This window comes from Solea solea, chromosome 1 (assembly GCF_958295425.1).
Source record: "Solea solea chromosome 1, fSolSol10.1, whole genome shotgun sequence".
In the NCBI taxonomy this organism is placed as follows: domain Eukaryota; kingdom Metazoa; phylum Chordata; class Actinopteri; order Pleuronectiformes; family Soleidae; genus Solea; species Solea solea.
In genome coordinates, this window is record NC_081134.1 from 27,878,086 (window position 1) to 27,902,359 (window position 24,274).

Sequence of the window (24,274 nt, forward strand, 5' to 3'; positions counted from 1 at the left end):
CACAAACTGACCACAGAGACACAACCTGACCACAGAGACACAACCTGACTACAGAGACACACAACCTGACCACAGAGACACACAACCTGACCACAGAGACACAACCTGACCACAGAGACACAACCTGACCACAGACACACAACCTGAACACAGAGACACACAAACTGACCACAGAGACACTGACCATAGATCCCAAACATGATGTTTGACAATGTAACAACTGTCAACTAAAGAAAGACAACATGACTGAAACAGAATGTTTAAGACAAACACAGAAAACAGCTAATGAGTGCAAACACACACAGAGACCTGGAGGTTGTTGACTGTCTGATGCCCTGAGGGACATCTTCTCAACAAGCCTTCAAACTGTCTTTGTTCTTTAAACACATGAAAATTAACTCAGGGAAGGAACCATCCCTGAAGCTGAACCAACCTCAGCTTCATCATTAGGAACATGAACCTGAGCTTCATCATCATGAGGAACATGAACCTCAGCTTCATCATCATGAGGAACATCATGATGATGAAGTGTGTGTGTGTGTCATGATGTACATATGTCACAGTGTTGTAGTTAATGAACGTGTGAAAACCTTCAGAAGATCAGTTACTCATTCACTCTTTTCCTCCTCTCTTTGATCTTTGATACACTTTTGTTTCTGGACTCTTCTCTCGTGACTCACCCCCGTCACGTGTCAGGGGTAAAGGTCATGAAAACAGGAAGTAGATCAGAGCTGGACGACCTCTCGTTTTAGTTTTAGTGCTGGAGAGAAGAAGTTAAAGGGATAATTCAGGAAGTTTGTGTCAGTTTAAGTCTATGATATCTTAAGAACATGTTCACATCTTTATTTCTCAGACAGACTAAACCACTCACTCTCCCACACCAAACCTCATAGAGAAAATCAGTGATTTTAGCTGGCGGGGACACAGGAGCAGCTGGTCCTCTGCTGCCTCGTGTAGTCACTTTTGTCACTGAGGTCAATCTGAACAAAGGATTTTTAATGCCGAAGTCACAAAATAAGACATTTGAACTTAGTGATGGAGGCAGCAGTGGATCAACAACTCCTGTTTGCTGTGATGTTAAAATCACTGATTTTCTCTATGGGGTTTGGTGTGGGAGAGTGAGTGGTTTACGAAATGATGAAAATCTTTAATGTTCTATTGGTGGTCGGCGGTGGCCATGTTGTCATCGAGCTGGACCTGGACACGAACACCTTGATGACGTTGCTTCTCTCTCGCTCTCTCTCCCCGTCTCTCCAGGTGAGCCCCAGGCTCCGGACCGAGTGTTAACCATGCTGCAACCATCTGACCCCACCTCCAGCACCCTGCAGCTGGTCGCCAATGACATGACCGGTATCATGGATAAGCTGGACACCCGCGAGCTGGACCTCGAAGACGGAGAGTACGACACGACGGACGTCGGCGCCACAGGTATGTGGTGTTCTTCACCGGTCACCGCACATTCTCACAGTTTCTGAGTCTCCTTCGTGTGTGTGTGTGTGTGTGTGTGTGTGTGTGTGTGTGTGTGTGTGTGTGCATGCGTGCAGAGCACTTGCCTTTCTCCTCCATCTTCCACACTGTGGGTTTCAAGGAGCCAGAGGCCAAAGTCTTCCTGCTCGCTCCGATCACCGCCAAGATCCTGGAGGTGGAGCGCTTCACCTCAGCTCAGGACCGCTTCAACATCACCACGCAGAGGAGCGTCAGCAAGGTGCCCGTGCCTCTTTTATTCTCCTTTTTTTAAATAAATAAATGCTTTTCAAAAGTAAACATTCATTTAAATGCCGCTGCTGCTGTGCTCTGTGACGCAGTCGATGCCGGCAGTGTTTAAGATCGAGATGAAACACGGCGAGTTCACGTGGCTGGTGAAGAGGAAGGAGAAACACTTCCATGACCTTCACAGGGAACTGAGGACGTACAAGACCTTCATGCGGCTGCCGCTGCCCACACGCAGGTACACGTCTCACTGTTAGACAAACCACTCACTCTCCCACACCAAACCCCATAGAGAAAATCAGTGATTTTAGCTCACAGGGACACAGGAGCTGCTGGTGTGCTGTTGCCTCGTGTGGTCAGTTTATGTCATTGAAGTAAATCTGAATGAAAGTTTTTCAATGCCGAAGTCACAAAATAAGACATTTGAACTTAGTGATGGAGGCAGCAGTGGATCAATAACTCCCGTGTGCTGTGATATTAAAATCACTGATTTTCTCTATGGGGTTTGGTGTGGGAGAGTGAGTGGTTTACGAAATGATGAAAATCTTTAATGTTCTATTGGTAAAAGTCATTGTAACAGTGAGAATAAGTGGCAAACATGTTGTAGACTAAGATTTGATGAGGAGAATCTTTTGTTAGGAGCTAAATATGAGCCACTGTCTCTGTGCAGTCTCACGATAAAGAGAAACCCGGCGACAAGAGATGACGCGCGGCACATGCCGAACCTTCCCAGAGGAGGAGGAGAGGAGCTGGTCAGAGAGGAGCAAGTGTCCAGTCGCAAGGTAAATCATCTCCCCGCTCTCCTCATGCTCTCGTTCCTGCTCGGACTCAGTGTAACCGCATCGCGTTGTTGATTTTGTTCCAGAAATCACTTGAAGATTATTTGAATAAGCTGCTGAAGATGCCCATGTACAGGAACTACCACGCCCTGGTGAGGACGACAGTGGACGATCGTGTGTTGATATAAAAAATGCTCCTGTATGTTTTCCACACATTTTTGAAAAGTCTAGGGGAAGTTTAACGTCACTGCTTTCCTTTCATTAGATGGAGTTCATCGACGTGAGTCAGCTGTCCTTCATCCATGACCTTGGACCTAAAGGCCTGTAAGAACCCAACTCTCCATCTGGACTTCATCCAGACATCTGACTCTTTAATCTCTGACTTTCTTTCTATAAAGAAAAGTAGTAAAATGTATTTATTAAATTAGAAATGGTTCTCTTATTTTACGACGTGTTTGTTTTTCGCACGCCCGCTTATTGTCCGTGTGTTTGTAGAATGTTAGTTTTCTGTGTGTTTCAGAGAAGGAATGGTGCAGAAACGCTCCGGCGGTCACAGGATTCCCGGGCTGAACTGCTGCGGTCACAGCAAAATGTGCTACCGCTGGTCCAAGCGGTCAGTTAAAGCACGTTCTATTCTTCTGTTGAATAACTCAGTGTAACTATATCAGAGATGCTGTGAGTGTCTCTCAGTAGTTAAAGTGGAGCTTTCATTTCCAGCGTTTGACATTAAAATGAGTTTGACAGACTTTTTCTGCTGAAAACTGAAGTTTGTAAAACACTCACTCTCCCATACCAAAGCCCATAGAGAAAATCAGTGATTTTAACATCACAGCACACAGGAGCTGCTGGTCTACTGCTGCCTCGTGTGGCCACTTTGTGTCACTGAGGTAGATCTGAACTAAGGAACTAAGGATTTTTAATGCCAAAATGATAAAATAAGACATTTGAACTTAGTGATGGAGGCAGCAGTGGATCAACAACTCCTGTGTGCTGTGATGTTAAAATCACTGATTTTATCTATGGGGTTTGGTGTGGGAGAGTGAGTGGTTTACAAACTTCAGTTTCTTGTTGGAAAAGTCTGTCTCACAGTGAGAAAAAGACACAAACACATTCTTAAGATATTGTTATACTTCAGCTGACTTAGATTTGATCACTTTGTGTCATCTAAATAAGATTATAGTGGCTTGAGAGGATACATGAACAACAGATTACAGTAATGTGTTTAACTGAGACTGAGTATTAACCACACTTCAAAAACCTGTGGTCAGCTGGCTGGTGGTGAAGGACTCCTTCCTGCTGTACATGAAGCCGGACTCTGGTGTCATCTCGTTCGTGATGCTGGTGGACACAGAGTTCAACATTAAGATGGACTCCAAAGAAACCGAGACCACACATGGCGTCCGCATCGACAGCCTGTCCAGGTCTGTGATGCAGTGTTTGTTCTGTTTCCACCTTCACTCTCTCTCTCTTTCTTTTCTTTTTTTATTTATTTATTTCTAATTTAATGAAAAAGTAAAGCAAGACAAGATTTTTGCCATTAGGTCTGTAAACCACTCACTCTCCCACACCAAACCCCATAGAGAAAATCAGTGATTTTAGCTTGCGGTGACACAGGAGCTGCTGGTTCACTGCTGCCTTGTGTGGTCTCTTTGTGTCACTGCGGTAAATCTGAGTGAAGGATTTTTAATGCCGAAAATTACAAAATAAGACATTTGAACTTAGTGATGGAGGCAGCAGTGGATCAACAACTCCTGTGTGCTGTGATGTTAGAATCACTGTTTTTCTCTCTGGGCTTTGGTGTGGGAAAGAGCGGTTTAGAAACTCCAGTTTCCTGTTGGAAAAGTCTGTGTAACAGTGTGAAAATGTTCTTAACACGTCATAGACATCAGATTTGAAGGCTTGTTTGTCTCTCGTCAGGTCTCTGGTGCTCAAGTGCAGCAGCTACAGACACGCCCGCTGGTGGGGTCAGGCCATCGAGGGCTTCGTCCACAAGCACGGCGCCGCCTTCCTCACCGAGCACCGCTTCCACTCCTTCGCTAGACAGGAGGAGAACATCCCGGCCAAATGGTAACCATGGCAACCGAGTGACGCCGACGGCTTTCACGCCGCTTGACTCTTCAATAAGAGACAAATTACACTGCGCAGCTTCTCCCTTTCTTTGTGTTTAATTGACACGAATTAGCGACGGACACTGTGTGTGTGTGTGTGTGTCTGTGTGTGTGTGTGTTGCTGGAGTAATTTGACTCAAAGAGAGGGAAAGTGAGCCTTTATTGCTTGTCACCTGTCCTCCTGCTGGGCAACACTATACTGTCTGTGAGACTGTGTGTGTGCGCGTCGTCCATTAACAACATTCATTTCAGCATGATACCTCAGAAGAAGAAGAAGAAGACAGACTGAGGGATTAATCTGACCAGAATGTTTATTGTGTTTGTATCTAAGTAAAATCATATACGTTGTCGTTTGAATATTGAAAGTGTTATTATGGGGTGAAGTAACGCAGGATTCACAGCGTGTTGAGCTAACGAGATGCATTCAAGGACCATGATAAATTCTTCTGAAAACACACATAAAGTCCATTAACTAAATATTCGCTGCTGCTGCTGCCATCCAATATTTAATAATTTGAATAATCATTTACTTTACGGTGTTTTTAACGCTCCTGTAACTGCACATGTTATCGTATTTTTCAGTAAATATCTGTATACATATGAACTAATGCTCACATAATTACAAAAACACACTGACAACATGTTTGTAATATTTGTTTTTTTAAATATGATTAATATAAATATATAACGTGTGTGTGTTTTGCAGGTATGTGAATGGGAAAACATACATGGAGGACGTGGCTGATGCTCTTGAAGAAGCCAAAGAAGAGATTTTTATCACCGACTGGTGGTGAGTGTGTTTGTGCATGTGAGTGTGCGTTTGTGCGTACGTGCGTGTGGGCGTGCGTGCGTGCGTGCGTGCGTGCGTGCGTGCGTGTGTGCGGGAGTGTGGGCGTGTCAGAGTGCAGTGAGTGCACATGGCGGTCACCTCTCCAGGAGGTGACCGCCAGTTGGAACAGATCAGTTACGATCTGAGGCTCAGACTCAGGCTCCTGTTATGCAAGTACACACGCACACACACACACACACAACAGACGATGTGAAATTCCAGGACATTAATGAGCTCATATTAGCTGTGATCAATAATTCCATCATAACATTACATTTTCCATTTGAATGTAAATCAAACTGAGGCAGATAGAGAAGACTGAGGTTTCTTCAGAGATTCTAACGACTGTGGTGTTTGAAAAAGAAGAGAAGGAAGAAATCAGGAAAGACTGACGAGGAAAGGAGACGTTTCCACGTCCTCTGAGGACACACCTGAGCTCTTCCTGTGTCTTCCCTCACAGGTTGAGTCCAGAGATCTTTCTGAAGAGGCCGGTCGTCGAGGGCAACCGCTGGCGTCTCGACTGCATCCTGAAACGTAAAGCGGTGAGCGGAGGACAGTGAACACCCCACAACACTTTAGAGTTTAAGAGTTTAACTACTTTAACCCAGCCAAACCCAACCAACTTAACCTTATCTAACCTTAACCTAACTTAACATAATCTAACCTAATGTAGCCTCACCTAACTTGCCTTAACCTTAACCCAATCTAAACTAGCCTCCCTAATTGAACCTAATCTAACCAAACCCAATTTTATGTACTATCACCTAACTTAACTTTAACTTAACCTTAACCCAACCTAATGTAGCCTAACCTCACTTAGCCTTAACCTAACTTAACCCAACCTTACCCAGCCTAACCTAACTTAACCTTAACCCAACCTAATGTAGCCTTACCTCATTTAGCCTTAACCTAACCCAACCTAACCTAACTTAACCTTAACCCAACCTAATGTAGCCTTACCTCACTTAGTCTTAACCTAACTTAACCCAACCTAACCTAGCCTCACCTAACTTAACCTAGCCTCACCTAACTTAACCTTAACCTTAACCTTAACCTAACCCAGCCTAACCTAACTTAACCTTAACCCAACCTAATGTAGCCTTACCTCATTTAGCCTTAACCCAACCTAATGTAGCCTAATCTCACTTAGCCTTAACCTAACTTAACCCAACCTTACCCAGCCTAACCTAACTTAACCTTAACCCAACCTAATGTAGCCTTACCTCATTTAGCCTTAACCTAACCCATCCTAACCTAACTTAACCTTAACCCAACCTAATGTAGCCTTACCTCACTTAGCCTTAACCTAACTTAACCCAACCTAACCTAGCCTCACCTAACTTAACCCAGCCTAACCTATATTAACCTTAACCCAACCTAATGTAGCCTTACCTCATTAAGCCTTAACCCAACCTAATGTAGCCTAACCTCACTTAGCCTTAACCTAACTTAACCCAACCTTACCCAGCCTAACCTAACTTAACCTTAACCCAACCTAATGTAGCCTTACCTCATTTAGCCTTAACCTAACCCAACCCAACCTAACCTAACTTAACCTTAACCCAACCTAATGTAGCCTTACCTCACTTAGCCTTAACCTAACTTAACCCAACCTAACCTAGCCTCACCTAACTTAACCCAGCCTAACCTAACTTAACCTAGCCTCACCTAACTTAACCTTAACCTTAACCTAACCCAGCCTAACCTAACTTAACCTTAACCCAACCTAATGTAGCCTTACCTCACTTAGCCTTAACCTAAATTAACCCAACCTAACCTAGCCTTACCTAACTTAACCCAGCCTAACCTAACTTAACCTAGCCTCACCTAACTTAACCTTAACCTTAACCTAACCCAGCCTAACCTAACTTAACCTTAACCCAACCTAATGTAGCCTTACCTCACTTAGCCTTAACCTAAATTAACCCAACCTAACCTAGCCTTACCTAACTTAACCCAGCCTCACCTAACTTAACCTAGCCTCACCTAACTTAACCTTAACTTAACCCAGCCTAACCTAGCTTTACCTAATTTAAGTATTCCAACCTAACCAAACTTAATCTAAGGTAACCCAATTTAAGTTAGCCTAGCCTAACCCAAGCTAACCAACCTAACTTAATCTAAACTAACATAAACCAAGTGCAGCCAAACCAAACCTGAGTTTATATTAACTTTGATTAAATCATTAAACTCTGGAGAAATCTTAAACAAACTTGTATTTATTGTCGTTTCCATAGCAACAAGGAGTTCGTGTCTTTGTGATGTTGTATAAGGAGGTGGAGTTAGCTCTGGGCATCAACTCTGGTTACAGCAAGAGAACTCTGTTACATCTACACCCCAACATCAAGGTGAGAGGCCTCACTCTTCCATCACACGTCCGTCCGTCCATGCGTCCTTCCGTCCATCTGTTACATGTTTATTTGTTTGTTGACATCAGGTGATGCGTCACCCCGACCACGTCTCCTCCGCCGTTTACCTGTGGGCTCATCACGAGAAGCTCGTCGTCATCGATCAGTCGGTGGCGTTCGTGGGCGGCATCGACCTGGCGTATGGTCGCTGGGACGACTGCGAGCATCGGCTGACGGATGTCGGAAGTGTGACGCTCTCTCACCTGGAGCAGGTAACACACACACACACACACACACACACACACATCCTTTAACTGGAACACCCCCCACAACTCTGATTGGTTCGGTGGTGGTGGGCGGAGCAACAGATCAAAAAACAAGAGTTTGCAACCAACGAATGAAAATTTAGATCGTGAAAAAAGTGAAATTATTTGAATTTAACATATTTTATAATAATTTAACATATTTTCTTAAAGGGCCAACACAGTGTAGTGGCTAGTATCATTGCCTCACAGCAAGAAGGTCATGGGATAGAATCCTGGTTTGACTGACAGCATTTTTGCTAATTTGAATGTGAGAGTGAATGGTTGTTGGTCTGTTTTAATGTCATTAATGAATGAATGAATGTTTCATTCCTCTGACGATGAATCATTTCTCACATCACGTGCCTTAGGCGAGCTCCGCCTCCTCCACTCAGGCTGCTCCGCCCAACGGCAGAAGCAGCAGCGCCGCTCCCCAGAGCAACGGGAAGAACATTTTCACTGTGATGGACTCGGCAGACCAGCCCAAGCTGAAGGGTCAGGGAAGGATGAAGAGGACGAGGTTCAGCATCAGGAGACACCTGCAGAAGCACGGCTTGGCGACCAGTGACAGCGACAGCGACCTAGAGACCGAAGAGAGTGAGTTTCACCTGGTTTGTGTTGTCCAACACCGACACGATAAAGTTCATCCTGATCTGTTAAGACGTCGCTGAGATATACACATCTTATCTTGTTCAATGGGACTGATCCGTGTTACATTTAAATTGCAACCAACTCTGTAATCTGGATTAGACACACACCAAATTCCGTCCAAATCCGATGAGTTTTGACAGAGATATGATGTGATATTCTACAGTTTTGCCCATTTATGAAAAATGGAGGTTTCTTGAACATCTGATCGTTTTTGTGACGTCATCATTGGGCAGATTCTTCCCAAAATTTATTGGGAACATTCTTTGGTAATCACCTACCCATCACAAAAAATTCAGACTGATCCGTCAAAAAAATTGTAGACAGGAAGTTACTAACGGGAGGACAAACCTACAGATGAAAACACAGATTTTAGCCAATTCACAAAAAGTCTACTGAATAAAATCTATACCGTCTTATGTCTTCAATACCCTAAGAATATGTTCACGGCCTTTTCTGAGTGGAAACCTCCCACTTCTCCCACACCAAACCCCATAGAGGAAATCAGTGATTTGAACATCACAGCCCACAGGAGTTGTTGATCCACTGCTGCCCCCATCACTAAGTTCAAATGTTTGTTTTCGGCATTAAAAATACTTCATTTAGATTGACCTTAGTGACACAAAGTGACCACACGAGGCAGCAGTAGACCAGCAGTGCGTGTGTCCCCACGAGCTAAAATCACTGTTTTTCTCAATGGACTTTGGTTTTATATTCAATGCCTCACATGTGAATAGAAAACCCTCCGAGTTCATTAGCTTCTTTATTAAACAACAGAACTGAAACATACAGTCTGTGTTCCTTCACTTTCTCCTCTTGCCTTTCTCTAGTCTGTATTTTTACAACCACAACACACTCAGTGTGTGTGTGTGTGTGTGTGTGTGTGTGTTAAATAATGTGACCATGTGTGTTTTCAGAAACTGGCACGATGCACAGTCTACGTACCGGTGTGGGAGAGCTGTACGGAAACACGCGGTTCTGGCACGGAAAGGATTACTGCAACTTTGTGCACAAGGACTGGATTCAGCTGGACAAACCTTTCGATGGTAAAAGTCTCTCACAGCTTTTCAGCTTTTTTTTCCCCGCCGGTTTGTCACACGTTTCTCATTTGTGCCGTATCAGACTTCATCGACAGACACATGACTCCCAGAATGCCTTGGCATGACATCTCCTCAGTGGTTCATGGCAGTGCTGCTCGCGATGTGGCCAGACACTTCATCCAGCGGTGGAATTTCACCAAGGTCAGAGGTCATGTTGTCACTGAGGGAGGACTCTTAAGTTGTTGTGTTTAACTTCTTCTTTTTCTTCTCCTTCTTTTTGAAGCTGATGAAGCCAAAGTATCGCTCTCAGTCATTCCCGTATCTGTTGCCCAAATCTCACACCACAGCTGGAGAACAGCGCTACCAGGTCCCCAACTCTGTCCCCACCAAAGTTCAGGTCAGTGCTGCTTCATCGGTTTATGTGTTTGAATGTTTACCATTGGTTCCAGTTTAGTTTATATTACGAAATGACTGAAGATGGATTGAAAAACTTTAATTTTAGCACCTACCTACAGTACTGTATATAATAACTACTAACCTTTTACCTACCTCCCCAGCTAGTTAGCTACTACTTATATACTGTACACTACAAGTTTATACTTATATAAAACCTACCAACTTAAGTACTGAACCAACTACTTGCCAATGCTGGTGACCTTTTTTTTCTCAAAGATATTTTTATTGAATTTTTACACATTACAAAATCACAAAACAAGAAACCTTATCTAACCCAACCCCACCCCTCAAAACATCATTACCTAGCCAGACACATTCACAAATGAATAAACAGGATAAATAATTCCTGGAGTGGTACAGGTAACAGCTGGAAGTCGGGTTTTACTCTGAGAAAGTAAAATAAAGTAAAACAAGATAGAAAAGAGAACATATACTGTATATATATAAATATATAAATTATGAACCCACAGATGGGTCAAAAGCAGGCATCAGGCCAATTTGTACACTTGGTATTGGTGGCATAGAAACAAAAAGCAAAATGTGAGGGATCCAGTCCCTATGTAGTTTTAAAATTATGAAAGTATTCCAGGAAGGGTCCCCACACTTTCCGAAACTTTTCTTTTGAGTAACGGATTGAGTAATGTATTTTTTCAAGATTTAGACAAGACATAACATCTCTCAACCACTGAGTGTGGGTGGGCGGGACAGCATCTTTCCATCGCAGCAATATTGCACGCCTGGCCAGGAGAGAGGCGAAAGACAGAGCTCGCCGTTTAGCTGGGGTCAGGCGCACATCGACCTCACCCGCAGTTCCGAAAAGATCGACCAAAGAGTTGGGCTCTATGTTCAAATTGACAATCAGGGACAAGCTGGAAAGTGTGAGCATGGGCGCTGCCCATGGTCGTCAACTGTGTAGCGAACCTCGTCAAATTTGTTTTCCAGCTGGTTAAAAGACGTTTTAAAGTCGTCAGCTAGCGACTGCCTGTGCTGCTCGAGTAGCTCAGAAATAGCCTCCATGGTCAAGGCTTGGTCGTCTTTTTTCCCCGACTTGCCGTGTTGTGAAGTCATTTCGAAGCAAACATATGTTAAACCGAAGTTAATAGCTCAGTAGAAATTGTACATTTGCAAAATAAAGGAGCGTGAAATAAACACAGAGTAGGCAGTTTTTTATAGCAGTTTTTGGAGGTGGACATTTTTGTCCTTAATGCCTTAAAAGGGTTGTAAATTTGAAATCTGATGCTACACAAAAACTAATAAGAGCGGCAAATCTTTGACATATTTAAGACTGATTATAAACCAATAAATCCCCCAGCCACCCAACGTTTGTTATGGAAAGTAACAACAGTGACAACAAGTAATCAAACTGGCATTTAAAGGGTTAAAATCCTCAAAGTGATTGAATTCTTTGTTAGTCTTGAACAGGAGTGAAGATGTTTAAGAGATTTTTGCCAGAAAAAGCAGAAAGAAATATTGATCCGATATGTTTTATTACAGTTGTTTGTAAGTGGACATTTTTGTCCTTAATGCCTTAAGAGGGTAGTAAATTAAACTGATGCTTTACTGAGGGTTAAATTAAAAGTGATCATGTCTCGCTCGGTTCCCTCAGATCCTTCGCTCGGCTGCAGACTGGTCCGCCGGCATCAAACACCACGAGGAGTCCATTCACAACGCGTACGTGGAGGTCATCAAGAACAGCCAGCACTTCATCTACATCGAGGTATTTGAGCGATCCTGAATGTATACATTAATAAAAGACGTTGACTGAACTGTTGGTAACTATGGCCACAACTCAGATGAAATCAAGTAAATAAAGATACTGTGAATTAGTTTTTGTTTCTTTGGATATAAAAGTTTTTTTTTTTTTACAGAATCAATTCTTCATCAGTTGCGCAGACAACAGACATGTTTTCAACAAGATAGGGGACGCTATTGCTGAACGCATCATCAGAGCGCACAGGTAACACACACACAATATGTCTTTACTTTAGTCAGTCCTAATCATAAAAGACATCCTTTACTCAACTTTACCTTATATTGTAACATTAAAGTTTTTTGTGCCAATTAGATTTTCAAAAAAATGTGTTTTTATTTTTTGCCTTTAAATTATTTAAATTAAATTATAAGGAAAAATGTAATAGTCATGCACCTTTTACACACACTAATGCCTTGCTTTGGTGCAAAATGACTTCCCAGAAACAGACACACACATTGTGTACTGATTTAATATCATAAGACGTGTTGAACGTGGTCTCAGTGAGGAAGGATATTCATCAGTGTTTAAACACTTTCCTGTTTGACCTGTAGTCTCTCTCTCTCTCTCTTATTGGTGGACACACACATTCTGCACATAATATAGGAAAACACACACATGCTTAATTCAAGGCAGCAGCTGTTAAACATGTTCCGCCACTTTGTTTCCTCACAGTTTGGGTGTGAAATAAAAACATCGAAATGTGTTGAAATGAACTTTGAACAAAACAGCAGCTAATTAAGAAGAAAACACTGTTTGTTGCGTGTGACAGAAAACAGGTTTTTCTGTCACACGCAACAAACAGTTTGCACTGAACTTCATTTAAACAGCTGCTGTTCAATCCAATGCTACAGAAATGCTAATAATGCATCAAAGTCAATATTTTGGCAAACCTTCGACATATTCAACACTGATTAAAAGAAAAAAATCGTCCAGAGCCTCAACATTTGTTGTGTGTAAAATAGCTTTTTATGTGTGTGTGCGTGTGTTGTTTCATAAAAAAATATTCACATCATGTCGTCAAACTGGCATTGAAAGGTTTTAAATCCTGATAATTTTTCAATATCTGATTGTTTTGATTAGGGCTGAAGTAGATCAAAAGATTAAACCCAAAAAGGCAGAAAATAAATATTAGTCTGTACTATTTTTATAGCAGTTTTTTGTCCTTAATCCAAAATTAAGAGGGCTGTACATTTTAATTTTTCATTTTTGTTTTGTGAGAGCATTACAATACAGTAATTACTTTCACTCAAATAACATACAATGGTATTTTTCCGCCACTCACAGTTGAAATCTTTGTATACAAAACAAGAAACAAAATACAGAAAGTCAAATGAAAGTATACTTGATAACTTCGAAACAAATGTCTACCAGGGAGGTTTTTTTAAAAAAAATAAATAAAATAAAACAATACACACTAGTCGTTAGGCCAAATAAAACATTCAAAAATAAAGCATAAAAATAGCAGTACAGGATCATCCATTCAATACTTCTGTCTGTTCAAAACTAACATATCTTAGCCATTTGGCCCACAATTCGATAAATATGTTTTTCTGTAGGCGAATGGAGAAGGTAATCTGTTCCATGAGGTAGATGTCGCTTACTATACTTATCCACTCCTGTATTGTGGGCGGATCAGGGAGAAGCCAACGCCTTGTCAGTGCTTTTTTACCAGCGGTTATCAAAATACGAAAAATAAATACTCATCAGTTTGTCTGACCTGTGAATCCGAATTTCCTAAAAATAATGTAGAAAACTGCATAGGTAGATTAGTATTAAACATGCTGCCTAATACTTTGTGAAGCTCTGTCCAGAAGGATTTAACCACTGGGCATTCCCAAAAGATATGCCAGATTGGCTTCCCGTGTCCGCATAGTCTCCAGCATGCAGCTTCACCTCCAGCAAAATGTGCCTTTTGTTTTGGTGTAATGAAAAAGTGGATCAAACACTTCCAGCCAAACTCCCGCCATACATGCGAGCTGGTATATTTCCACTGGGATTGGCAAACGCCGAGCCAATCCTCCTCAGATATTGTTAGATTACCCTCTCTCTCCCATTTGTATATCCTGTATCCTGTACTGTGTGTTTTTTTAGACAGTAGACCCTTATAAATTCTAGAGATGACACCCTTATTCGATTTACTTTGGTAAGCATCAATAAAAATGATCGATACCGGGATCGGTGTCCTTTCTGATATGTTCAAAGCGGTTACGTACCTGGAGGAATCTAAAAAAATCTGTTCTTTCAAGGTTACAGTCTTCTTTCAACTTTTCAAAGTTTTTAAATTGTCCCTTTTCTGTAAGAGTGTAGTATGTCGTTATTCCTTTCAATCCCTTATCTAACATGTTAGGCCGAAATTCATAGGCACACCATTGGATTGTCTGTAATTTATTACTTAATTTATACTCGTCTTTGATCACATTCCAGATTTTTAGCTGTGCTTTAATCATGGGTTCTGTACCTTGTCCACAAATCTTCCCAGATGTTTGTGCGGTAGTACTATTTGTATTGGGGAGGTCAATCAGAGTGGAGAGTTTGATATCTTTCCATCTGGCTCGAAAGGATGGGCTACACAAATTAATCAGGGGTTTAATCTGAGCTGCATAAAAATAATCCTTAAACTTAGGTAGTGCCATCCCCCTTGCTCCTTAGGAAGTTGTAAAGTTTTAAAATAACACAAAGAAGTAATCACAGTGGCATTTAAAGGGTTAAAATCCTCAAAGTGATTGAATTGCTTGGTTTTAGTCTTGAACAGGACTGAAGTTGTTTAAGAGATTTTTCCCAGAAAAAGCAGAAAGAAATATTGATCCGAAATGTTTTATTACAGTTTTTGTAAGTGGACATTTTTGTCCTTAATGACTTAAGAGGGTAGTTAATTAAACCGATGCTTAACTGAGGGTTAAATTATGTCATAGATTAAATCACAGCTCCACACATTAAATGACGCTCAGAGCTGCCATCTTGAATTGTGTTTTGAAGTAGTTGATGAAATGGAACAGGGGGCGCTGCAATCCAAACGTCCTCCTTGAGATGAGTTCTCTAGAACAGATGAATACACAGTCTTTCTCTTTATTTTTTTATATATTTTTATTATGTGTTGTTTTGCTGTTGTTGTTTCAGCGAGGGAAAAAGGTACCGGGTGTACGTGGTGACGCCACTGCTGCCGGGTTTTGAAGGAGACATCAACACAGGAGGAGGCACCGCCATCCAGGCTGTCATGCACTTCAACTATCGGTATTTTGAAGTTTATTGTGACACATTAACAGTTACATGTATTTTATTTTGATGTATCTTTGCCCATGTGTGGTATCGGACCAAAAAAAATAGAATGGAGCCTTTCATGATGTTGTCAACCCGCTGTTTGACGAGGATGATAACACAGAAAGAGTCCACCACACCTTCACCTTCCACACACTGTGTGTGTGTGTGTGTGTGTGTGTGTACATTCCTTTTGAGGTGGACATTTATTGTGTAGCCTGAATTCTCGAGTAAACACTGAACCCTCCCCATGCAAACACACTCCCTCACACACACATAAACCCTTGTACTGACAGGAATGTGGCTCTGCCGCTGATCCACCTCCATCTGTCTGTATCTGCAGGACCATGAACAGAGGAGATCACTCCATCATCTCACAGCTGCGCAGAGAGAGTAAGTCTGAGAACACATCAAATTCACATCAACCTGAAAAACAAGTTGTTTTTTAATGAGGAAATACAGGAAAGACAGATTTTAAGTCAGTTTAAGTCTACGATGTTCACGTCTTTATCTCACTGTTAGACTATGGGGTTTGGTGTGGGAGAGTGAGTGGTTTACAAACTTAAGTTTCCTGTTGGAAAAGTCTGTCAAACTTATTTTAATGTGTATGTGTGTGTGTGCGTGTGTGTTCCCAGTGGGAGATCAGTGGATTAACTACATCTCCATCACTGGTCTGCGAACATACGCGGAGCTGGAGGGCAAACTGGTCACTGAGCTCATCTACGTCCACAGCAAGATGCTCATCGCCGACGACAACACCGTCATCATCGGTAAACAAAGCGTCACTTTACATTCAAAACAAACTTTTCGAACCTTTTTTATACGTCATTAATTTCCTGTGGGTGAAACATTGTAAATAAAAATGTAAACATTTCAAAATGTATACAATTCAGAGGAGACTTGGCATTCCCAACAACATTAATGTGGAATCACTGACTCATTCCCAACCAATGAGGACAACAGTGAAAACTGGTTGGGAATCCCCCACACAGCAATAATCAAAGCGTCGTAATAACAAGCTAATCATAAAGACAACTCATTATAAAACCAGGAAAATAATACTTATATACTAATAAATCACTGACTCAGCATTCCCAGCTAACAAGAGAGACAACAGAAAATGAATTGTTTGTAATTGCTGACTAATAATAATGTCAAACAGGAAATTGATAGTTGAGAAATAGCTGACTCAGTATTTCTAGAAACATGGCGGTCCCTCTAAAGTAAATAATATTGAATTTTTGAATTGAATGACTTTATTCCTCCCCCAGGGGGGAAACACACATTCACAACAGTTAAGAAAGGTGAGAATAGAATAAAAGTAAAAATAAGAATAAAAATATAGAATAAAAATAAGATAAAATAAAAATACAATACAATAGTAAGACAATTACCAAAAGATAAAAAGTTAAGAAGATAAAATTACACTCTAATATAGAGTATTATCAGGGAAAGTGAGTGGACATTTACGAGGAGTTAAATATCCGAACAGCAGTGGGGATGAAGGACTTTCGGTAGCGCTCTGTCCTACACTGAGGGTGCCGGAGCCTGCCGCTGAAGGAGCTGCCAAGCCCCTCCACAGTCAGGTGCAGTAGGTGGAGTGTGTTCTCCATGATGGAGGACAGTCTGGATAACGTCCTCCTCTGTCCCACCTCCTCCACCGATTCCAGCGAGCAGCCCCCTAATAAATGTTTATTCTAAATAATTGTGATATATTAGTGATTCTACTCTTAATTTGGAGTTAATTCAGTTTCTGCTCATAAACCACTCCCACTATACAGTTACACACGGTCCCTTTAATGAATATTACACACTGTCCCTTTAATGAATATTACACACTGTCCCTTTAATGAATATTACACACTGGCCCTTTAATGAATATTACAAACTGGCCCTTTAATAATGCAGCCTTAGGAGGTCACAAGCCAGTGTCTTTTTGAGCCGGTCCCAAGCTCGGATAAATGCAGAGGGTTGCGTCAGAAAGTTCATCCGGCGTAAAACCTGCGCCAAAACCAAATATGCGAATCGAACCTATGACTTCCGTTACGGATCGGTCGAGGCCCAGGTTAACAACAACCGCCATTGGTGCCGATAAGCTACAGGGTAACAGTGGAAATTGGGCTACTGTGGGTCGAAGTCGAAGGAGGAGAGAAGGAAGGCGGGTTCAGAAACAGAGAGAAAAGAGGAAAGGCAAGAGTCTGGGACTGAGAGTAGGGACTTTGGCCCATTAACGAATATTACACACTGTCCCTTTAATGAACGTTACACACTGGCCCTTTAATGAATATAAAGCACTGTCCATTTAATAATTGTTACACAGTGTCCCTTTAATGAAACATCTAAAAATGGTCTAAACCTCAGGCGTTAATCTGCTCAGGATTATTCAGTTTCCACCGCTGCCACCTGAGCTAAAAATAAACCCATAAACTGCAGTTCATGTTTTCACTGAAATATGTGGAATATTAACACATAATCATTTTTATGTCTCTGTAAATGACTGGATTAAAGATTCTAGATTATCTCCCTCATCACAGACTTTAAAATGATATTTCGTATTTGAGGTGTTGTTTGTTTCATGGAATTTATGGGAATATGTGTATTTCTAAATGTTTTTGGCTGCATTTGTGAGCTGAATAATTGAAAATGAAGGAGTGAATTTGGAGGATTTATATTGAAATGATTACATTTGTATTCAGGAAATGCAATAAAACAGTTATTAACCATGTTATTTAAGGACGTTTTCAGTATTTTTAGATAAGTCTCATTCACTGTAGCTCCATGTTACTTTTTGGTTTGTTTAAAATCCGGATCTGGACCTTGTGACTCTGAGGGGATCAGACTCTGCTGTGGTGTTAGAGCTCCCCCTGGTGGACACTGTCATGTAGCGCTCCTGTTGTTCCTCGCAGGCTCTGCCAACATCAACGACAGGAGCATGCTGGGAAAGAGGGACAGCGAGGTGGCCGTGATCGTGGAGGACTCGGAGACGGTCGCCGCAGTGATGGACGGTCAGCCATACCAGGCCGGACGCTACGCTCTGCAGCTCCGCCTCGAGTGTTTCAGGTATACACACATACACACATACACACACACACACACAGTGTACACACAGCGCACACACAGCGCACACACACATGTGCAATTAGTCACATTTGATATTAATAATAATAATATTTAAATAATGCATATATTTAAAAATAGTTCAAAAAGTATAAAAATCGAATGGCTGACTCAGCATTCCCAACCAATACAGATAACAGGAAAATATAAAGTTGGGAAATGCTGACTCAGTAATTTCAACTGACAATAAAGAAAACAGAAATCGGCATTCCCAATCAATATTAATGAAAGCAGGAAAAAAGTAGTTGGATTGAATGACTCATTTCCAGTTAATAATGAACTGATTGAAATTCTTGTTTTTTTATACGTCTTCTTGTGTTGTTTCCTGACTCTTGCTTTTTTCCGTGTTTCCTGACTCTTGCTTTTTCCATGTTTCCTCTCTTGCTTTTTTCCGTGTTTCCTGACTCTTGTTTTTCTGTGCTTCCTGACTCTTTTTTCCATGTTTCCTGACTCTTGCTTTTTCCGTGTTTCCTCTCTTGCTTTTTCCGTGTTTCCTGACTCTTGCTTTTTCCGTGTTTCCTCTCTTGCTTTTTCCGTGTTTCCTGACTCTTGCTTTTTTGTGTTTCCTGACTCTTTTTTCCATGTTTCCTGACTCTTGTTTTCCTGTGTTTCCTGACTCTTGTTTTTTCCGTGTTTCCTGACTGTTGTTTTTCCGTATTTCTTGACTCTTGTTTTTCCGTGTTTCCTGACTCTTGCTTTTTTGTGTTTCCGGACTCTTTTTTCCCGTGTTTCCTGACTCTTGTTTTTTCCGTGTTTCCTGACTCTTGTTTTTTCCGTGTTTCCTGACTCTTGTTTTTTCCATGTTTCCTGACTCTTGCTTTTTCCGTGTTTCCTCTTGCTTTTTCCGTGCTTCCTGACTCTTGCTTTTTCCGGGTTTTCTCTCTTGCTTTTTCCGTATTTCTTGACTCTTGTTTTTCCGTGTTTCCTGACTTTTGTTTTTCCGTATTTCTTGACTCTTGTTTTTCCGTGTTTCCTCTCAGGACAATCCTCGGCGGTCACACGGACTCGTCCATCGACGTCTCTGACCCTGTCAGCGATCAGTTCTATAAGGAAGTGTGGATGGCCACGTGTGCTCGCAATGCCACCATTTTCCAGAAGGTGGAGCCGATAACACCGACACCGCCCATTATTTACTTCTTTATGTTATTTATGGACAAACAACATGAAACAACATTTCTAATCTCTGGATCTTCTCCGTTACGCTCAGGTTTTCCGTTGTCTGCCGTCCAGCGACGTCCGTAACATCCTGGAGCTGGAAGGCTTCCTGGCCAAGGCAGGTCTGGACAAGGAGGACCCGGTCCGAGCCCGCGAAGAGCTGAAGAAGATCCGTGGTTTCCTGGTCCAGTTTCCTCTTCAGTTCCTGTGCGAGCAGAACCTGCTTCCTCCCATCGGCTCCAAGGAGGCCATGGCACCCATGGAGCTCTGGACCTGAGTCTGGACCTGAGTCTTGACCTGAGTCTGGACCTGAGTCTGGACCTCTGCTGCCAACGTTCATCACATGGAAGGTTCTTCAGTTGGAACCTGGAGCCATTTTGGAGGTTTAATCCGACTCTGATCGGCCATTAAACCCAGAATTTACTGAAAAACAACTGTTGTTTACATCGTCATCGTCTCATTGTCGTAATCTGAATTCATCGCATTTACAACGACTGAGTGTGAGAAAAAAGACATCAAATCTATTCATGTTTAGCGGATAAAACATAAGAAAACTGCGTGATGAGATTATTCTTGACTAAGAACGTTAGAAAAAATTCCCTTTTAGAAAGTCGCAGAATTTTTACTCTTTTTACTCTCGCTTAACTCCAAAAATCAGCAAAGTTCGCATTTTCCTGCGTCGGTTATCCTATATAAAAATATACTCACATGAACACCAGGGGGAGTTTGAGAACTTCTAGTGTTTGTTGTCGTTAATTTCCGACATGTACGGGAATATGTGATACTGTTCGAACTCGTTCGTTGTCGCAATGTTGTTGACTTAAGGTGAACTCTCCTGTTGCTAATGCTAAGCTAACTCGCCCACAGTCACAAGCTCACTCTGCGACATATTTAGTTTTTGCTAGATTTTGTCACGCAAGGATTTTTCACTTGAAAACTCGCACATTTTCAGGTCTTTTGTGATTTTCGCATTCTTTGCATTGATTTTGTATTTAATCAGAAAAGTTCGCATTTTCCTGCGTCCATTGTGTTTGTCCTCGGAAATTATCGTGACACTGCAATACTCGTATGGACACCAGGGGGAGTGCAAGTATTAACAAGTACTTACAGTTACTTTAAGTCAACAGCAACGCGACAACGTACGAATACAGTGTCACTTGTTCCCGTCGATGACAGATTTTAACGACAACAAACATCGTGAGTACTCACACTCTCCCTGGTGTTCATGTGAGTAATAAATTTATCTTTCGTCTCAAACCAGATTTTTAAACGTTAAAAACATTCCTCGAAACACTTTGTTTTTATATTTGAAAACTTGCATATTTTTCAGGTTTTTTGCGATATTCGCAATTAACAACAGAACGTCCAAACTATGTATTTAATCTAATCGTACATCAAATGTACGTCCTCCAATGTTTACAACGTACTAATCCAGTCATTCTATTAGGTCTGAGTTCAGTGGTGTCGCCTCCTAGTGGAATACTCCAGTGACACAGGTGCATGAACACAGGTGCAGGTAGGCGCGGGCTAAACAGGAAGTAGAACTCTTGCTGCCGTGTAGCGGCAAAAAGAACCTCCAAAATGGCATCCACTGTGAGGAAGCCTCTGCACCACTACTGCCACCCAGTGGACACACATAACATGACACCTCACTCACACACACACATACATGGTGCAACATGTCGACCAGCAGAGGGAGCGGGGAGCTCCACAGTGTCTGAAGACAACAGCTTCATGTTTACACGAACATAAAAATAAATGAATGACTAAAGACACTGAAGTGATTGATGGACTGTGACTCCGCATCCTCCTCTGACTCTAACTCTGCCTCCTTTGACAACACTATGCAAATGTGCGGAGGGTCAGTGAACGCAGCACGGGCTCTTCTGTGCTCGGTTTGAAGAAGAAGACACTAAAACAGAGACAAGTAGAGCGGAGCTGAGGATGAAGAGCTGATGATGAGGAGCTGAGGATGAAGAGCTGAGGATGAGGAGTTGTGTCTCCGCTCCAAGCCGCTGCCACTTTTTAACGTGGAGCAGAAAAATCACGATTGCCAAAGAAGATATTTAGCGCTCTCACGTTAGCGCTCTCACATTCCTTGACACAGTCAGCCTTAAGCCACGCCTTCTTTATTTTTTATCTACATTTAAAATTAATTCATTGATTCATTATTTTTTTTATATGTGTTTTTATCTTCAGCTTGTCATTTTTAAGCTGCATTACCTGGTTTTTCCTCTTGGTGGCAGCACATATCACCTTGTAAAGATGACGTTTCCTTTGTTACAAGTTACGTAGTGTCACTTTAAATCAATATTTATATTTTTTAATGTGGAGTTTGTCGATCTTTGAAAGGTGATGATGTCAGTGAACCAGTTAATACAGATTAAAGTCATAGTTCATGTTTTTGTTTGTTTTTTAAATAAGTGTGGTTCTATGAGGTCTGTGTGCTGTGAGCGCCCCCTGCTGTTTTTATCAGCTACAGTATGTAAAGACTGAAGTTTGTAAACCACTCACTCTCCCACACCAAACCCCATGGAAAAAATCAGTGATTTTAGCTGGCACAGCTAGCTGCTGGTCTACTGCTGCCTCGTGTGGTCACTTTGTGTCACTGATGTAAATCTAAATGAAGGATTTTTAATGCCAAAGTGTCGAATTAAGTAATTTCAACTTAGTGATGGAGGCAGCAGTGGATCAACAACTCCTGTGTGTGTTGTTAAAATCACTGATTTTCTCTATAGGCTTTGGTGTGGGAGAGTGAGTGGTTTACAAAAGTCTGTCTAACAGTGAAAAAAGACGTCATCATGTTCTTAAAGATATGGTAGGTGCTGATTTGGTGTCAGAACCTCATAAAATCACACTTTTAACAAGCGGAACTGTCCTTTTTAAAGTTGCTCAAATTCACGTTTCTCAATAAGAAGACGTCAAACACGAGTGTGCGATCGAATCTCACACTCAAACCATCTGTTCTGGATTTTTCTCGATGTTCTGGAATGAATATGTTATGCCAATTCTCCTCCGTGTCTTCCTGTGTGTGTGTGTGATCTGCATGATGCTGTTCAGTGGAATGATGATATTTTTTTACCAAAAGAAGAAGCACCGCAGACGTCATTAGCTGGAGCTGAGAGCATGAACCACGGTGCGATGCCATGAAACCTGACAGATGAACGCATGAACGGTTCCTCTGAAAGCCGTGGGTTTTTTTTGTGCCTGTTTCTGATCTGTGATGAACCTGAAGCTCCTCTGATGTTTAAAATCCTTCCTCTCTACCTCCCTGGGTTTCTACCTCCTGCTCATCAGCCCAATTTGTTTTTAAACTCCTACAGTGAACATGTGCATCTACGGCCCCAGAATGAAACCTTGTCCCCGGATGAAAGGTCTGCTGGACCCTGTCCTCCCGCCGTCTCTCTGTCTTCCTTTAAACACTGTGTCTCCATGGAAATGCACTATTTTGCACAGACTGTTGTCTCGTCTCGCGGCGTTGTCCCTTCACAACGATATTATGCAGTTACCGCGTCATGTGTCGCTTTTATTGTGAAATGATAAGGAATTAAGTCGATGAATAAATGAGGTTTTAAAAATGGTATGCTTTTTGTGAATTGAATGGCTTACGTTCATCGCTTGTCTGAAACTTTATAAAGATACAAGTGGGAAGACATGGCAAAGTCTACCATGTCTTAGGGACACATTTACGTCTTTATCTCACAGTTTGTAAACCACTCACTCTCCCACACCAAACGTCATAGAGAAAATCAGTGATTTTAACATCACAGCACACAGGAGCTGTTGATCCACTGCTGCCTCCATCACTAAGTTCTAATGTCTTATTTTGTTAATTCGGCTTTTAAAATCCTTTGTTCAGATTGACCTCAGTGACACAAAGTGACCACACGAGGCAGCAGTAGACGAGCAGCTCCTGTGTCCCCGCGAGCTAAAATCACTGATTTTCTCTATGAGGTTTGGTGTGGGAGAGTGAGTGGTTTATAAACTTCATTTTCCTGTTGGAAAAGTCTGTCTCACAGTGAGATAAAGACGTGAACATGTTCTTAAGACATTGTAGACTTAAACTGACATTAGTTGAGTCTTTTGTTAAAGGCGACATAGAATGCTTGTATCACACATATATGTTTGTTATGGAGGTCTACTTACATATATTAACTTGTTTTCATGGTTAAAATCCTCCTAATCGCTGCAAACAACCGATCAAAATATCTCCTCACTGACGCTCTTGTCAGCCGTGCTTTTTCAGACCAAAACCACACCCCCAGAACCAGGACTGTGTTGTGATTGGCCAGCCAACGAGAGCTTTCCTACTGGACTGTGATTGGCCAGATACCTGGAAGTGACGTAATTGATAGGCCAGCTCTCGGATACACAGCTCCCCCTCTGGCACGGTGGATGCTCTGCCTCTCAGCAGCTACAACGAGAGTAGTTCTTCTTCTTCTGCGGTTGAATGTACGCAACTGGATGTGCCCGGACTAGTGCCCGCACCGGGAGGCGCTACGGTGGTGAGAGGAGTGGTGAGGATTTTTGATGACGACATCAAACTACGGAAGTGCCGATCCGCTTCGCAGAGCCCAGGAAAACAATACAACACTATTTTCTCAGCAGTGGCTGAACTGTTTGTTCTGAAGCTTTAGGGTTTCATAAACGAGGTAATGACGCAGATACACACACAAACGCAGCGTTAATTGGAGCTTCCGGTCTATGTGGGCTTTAAGATGCTAAAATAATATTTTCCGACCTCATACAATCACACTAGTCAACTTTTTTTTCT

At 41.9% G+C, this 24,274-nt stretch overlaps 1 protein-coding gene across 3 annotated transcripts in view; it reads left to right on the forward strand.

Annotated features, from left to right (window-relative positions):
• Positions 1 to 23,083, forward strand: part of pld1b (phospholipase D1b) — a 37,419-nt gene extending 14,336 nt beyond the window's left edge. For 2 of the 3 annotated variants that reach the window (XM_058633230.1, XM_058633239.1), the window contains exons 2-26: positions 1,258 to 1,428; positions 1,545 to 1,705; positions 1,806 to 1,948; positions 2,381 to 2,492; positions 2,576 to 2,641; positions 2,755 to 2,813; positions 3,010 to 3,102; positions 3,758 to 3,910; positions 4,407 to 4,556; positions 5,304 to 5,387; positions 5,887 to 5,968; positions 7,664 to 7,774; positions 7,864 to 8,046; positions 8,448 to 8,673; positions 9,642 to 9,770; positions 9,847 to 9,965; positions 10,048 to 10,161; positions 11,827 to 11,937; positions 12,089 to 12,177; positions 15,091 to 15,204; positions 15,572 to 15,621; positions 15,864 to 15,998; positions 18,135 to 18,288; positions 19,326 to 19,443; positions 19,553 to 23,083. In XM_058633230.1, coding sequence (XP_058489213.1) covers positions 1,290 to 1,428; positions 1,545 to 1,705; positions 1,806 to 1,948; positions 2,381 to 2,492; positions 2,576 to 2,641; positions 2,755 to 2,813; positions 3,010 to 3,102; positions 3,758 to 3,910; positions 4,407 to 4,556; positions 5,304 to 5,387; positions 5,887 to 5,968; positions 7,664 to 7,774; positions 7,864 to 8,046; positions 8,448 to 8,673; positions 9,642 to 9,770; positions 9,847 to 9,965; positions 10,048 to 10,161; positions 11,827 to 11,937; positions 12,089 to 12,177; positions 15,091 to 15,204; positions 15,572 to 15,621; positions 15,864 to 15,998; positions 18,135 to 18,288; positions 19,326 to 19,443; positions 19,553 to 19,777 — 3,120 coding nt within the window. In that variant the 5' untranslated portion in view covers positions 1,258 to 1,289 and the 3' untranslated portion in view covers positions 19,778 to 23,083. Of the gene's footprint in view, positions 1 to 725; positions 801 to 1,257; positions 1,429 to 1,544; positions 1,706 to 1,805; positions 1,949 to 2,380; positions 2,493 to 2,575; positions 2,642 to 2,754; positions 2,814 to 3,009; positions 3,103 to 3,757; positions 3,911 to 4,406; positions 4,557 to 5,303; positions 5,388 to 5,886; positions 5,969 to 7,663; positions 7,775 to 7,863; positions 8,047 to 8,447; positions 8,674 to 9,641; positions 9,771 to 9,846; positions 9,966 to 10,047; positions 10,162 to 11,826; positions 11,938 to 12,088; positions 12,178 to 15,090; positions 15,205 to 15,571; positions 15,622 to 15,863; positions 15,999 to 18,134; positions 18,289 to 19,325; positions 19,444 to 19,552 lie in introns of those variants that run through there. The other variant, XM_058633248.1, reaches the window with a different exon arrangement.
• Positions 23,084 to 24,274: the final 1,191 nt, after the last annotated feature.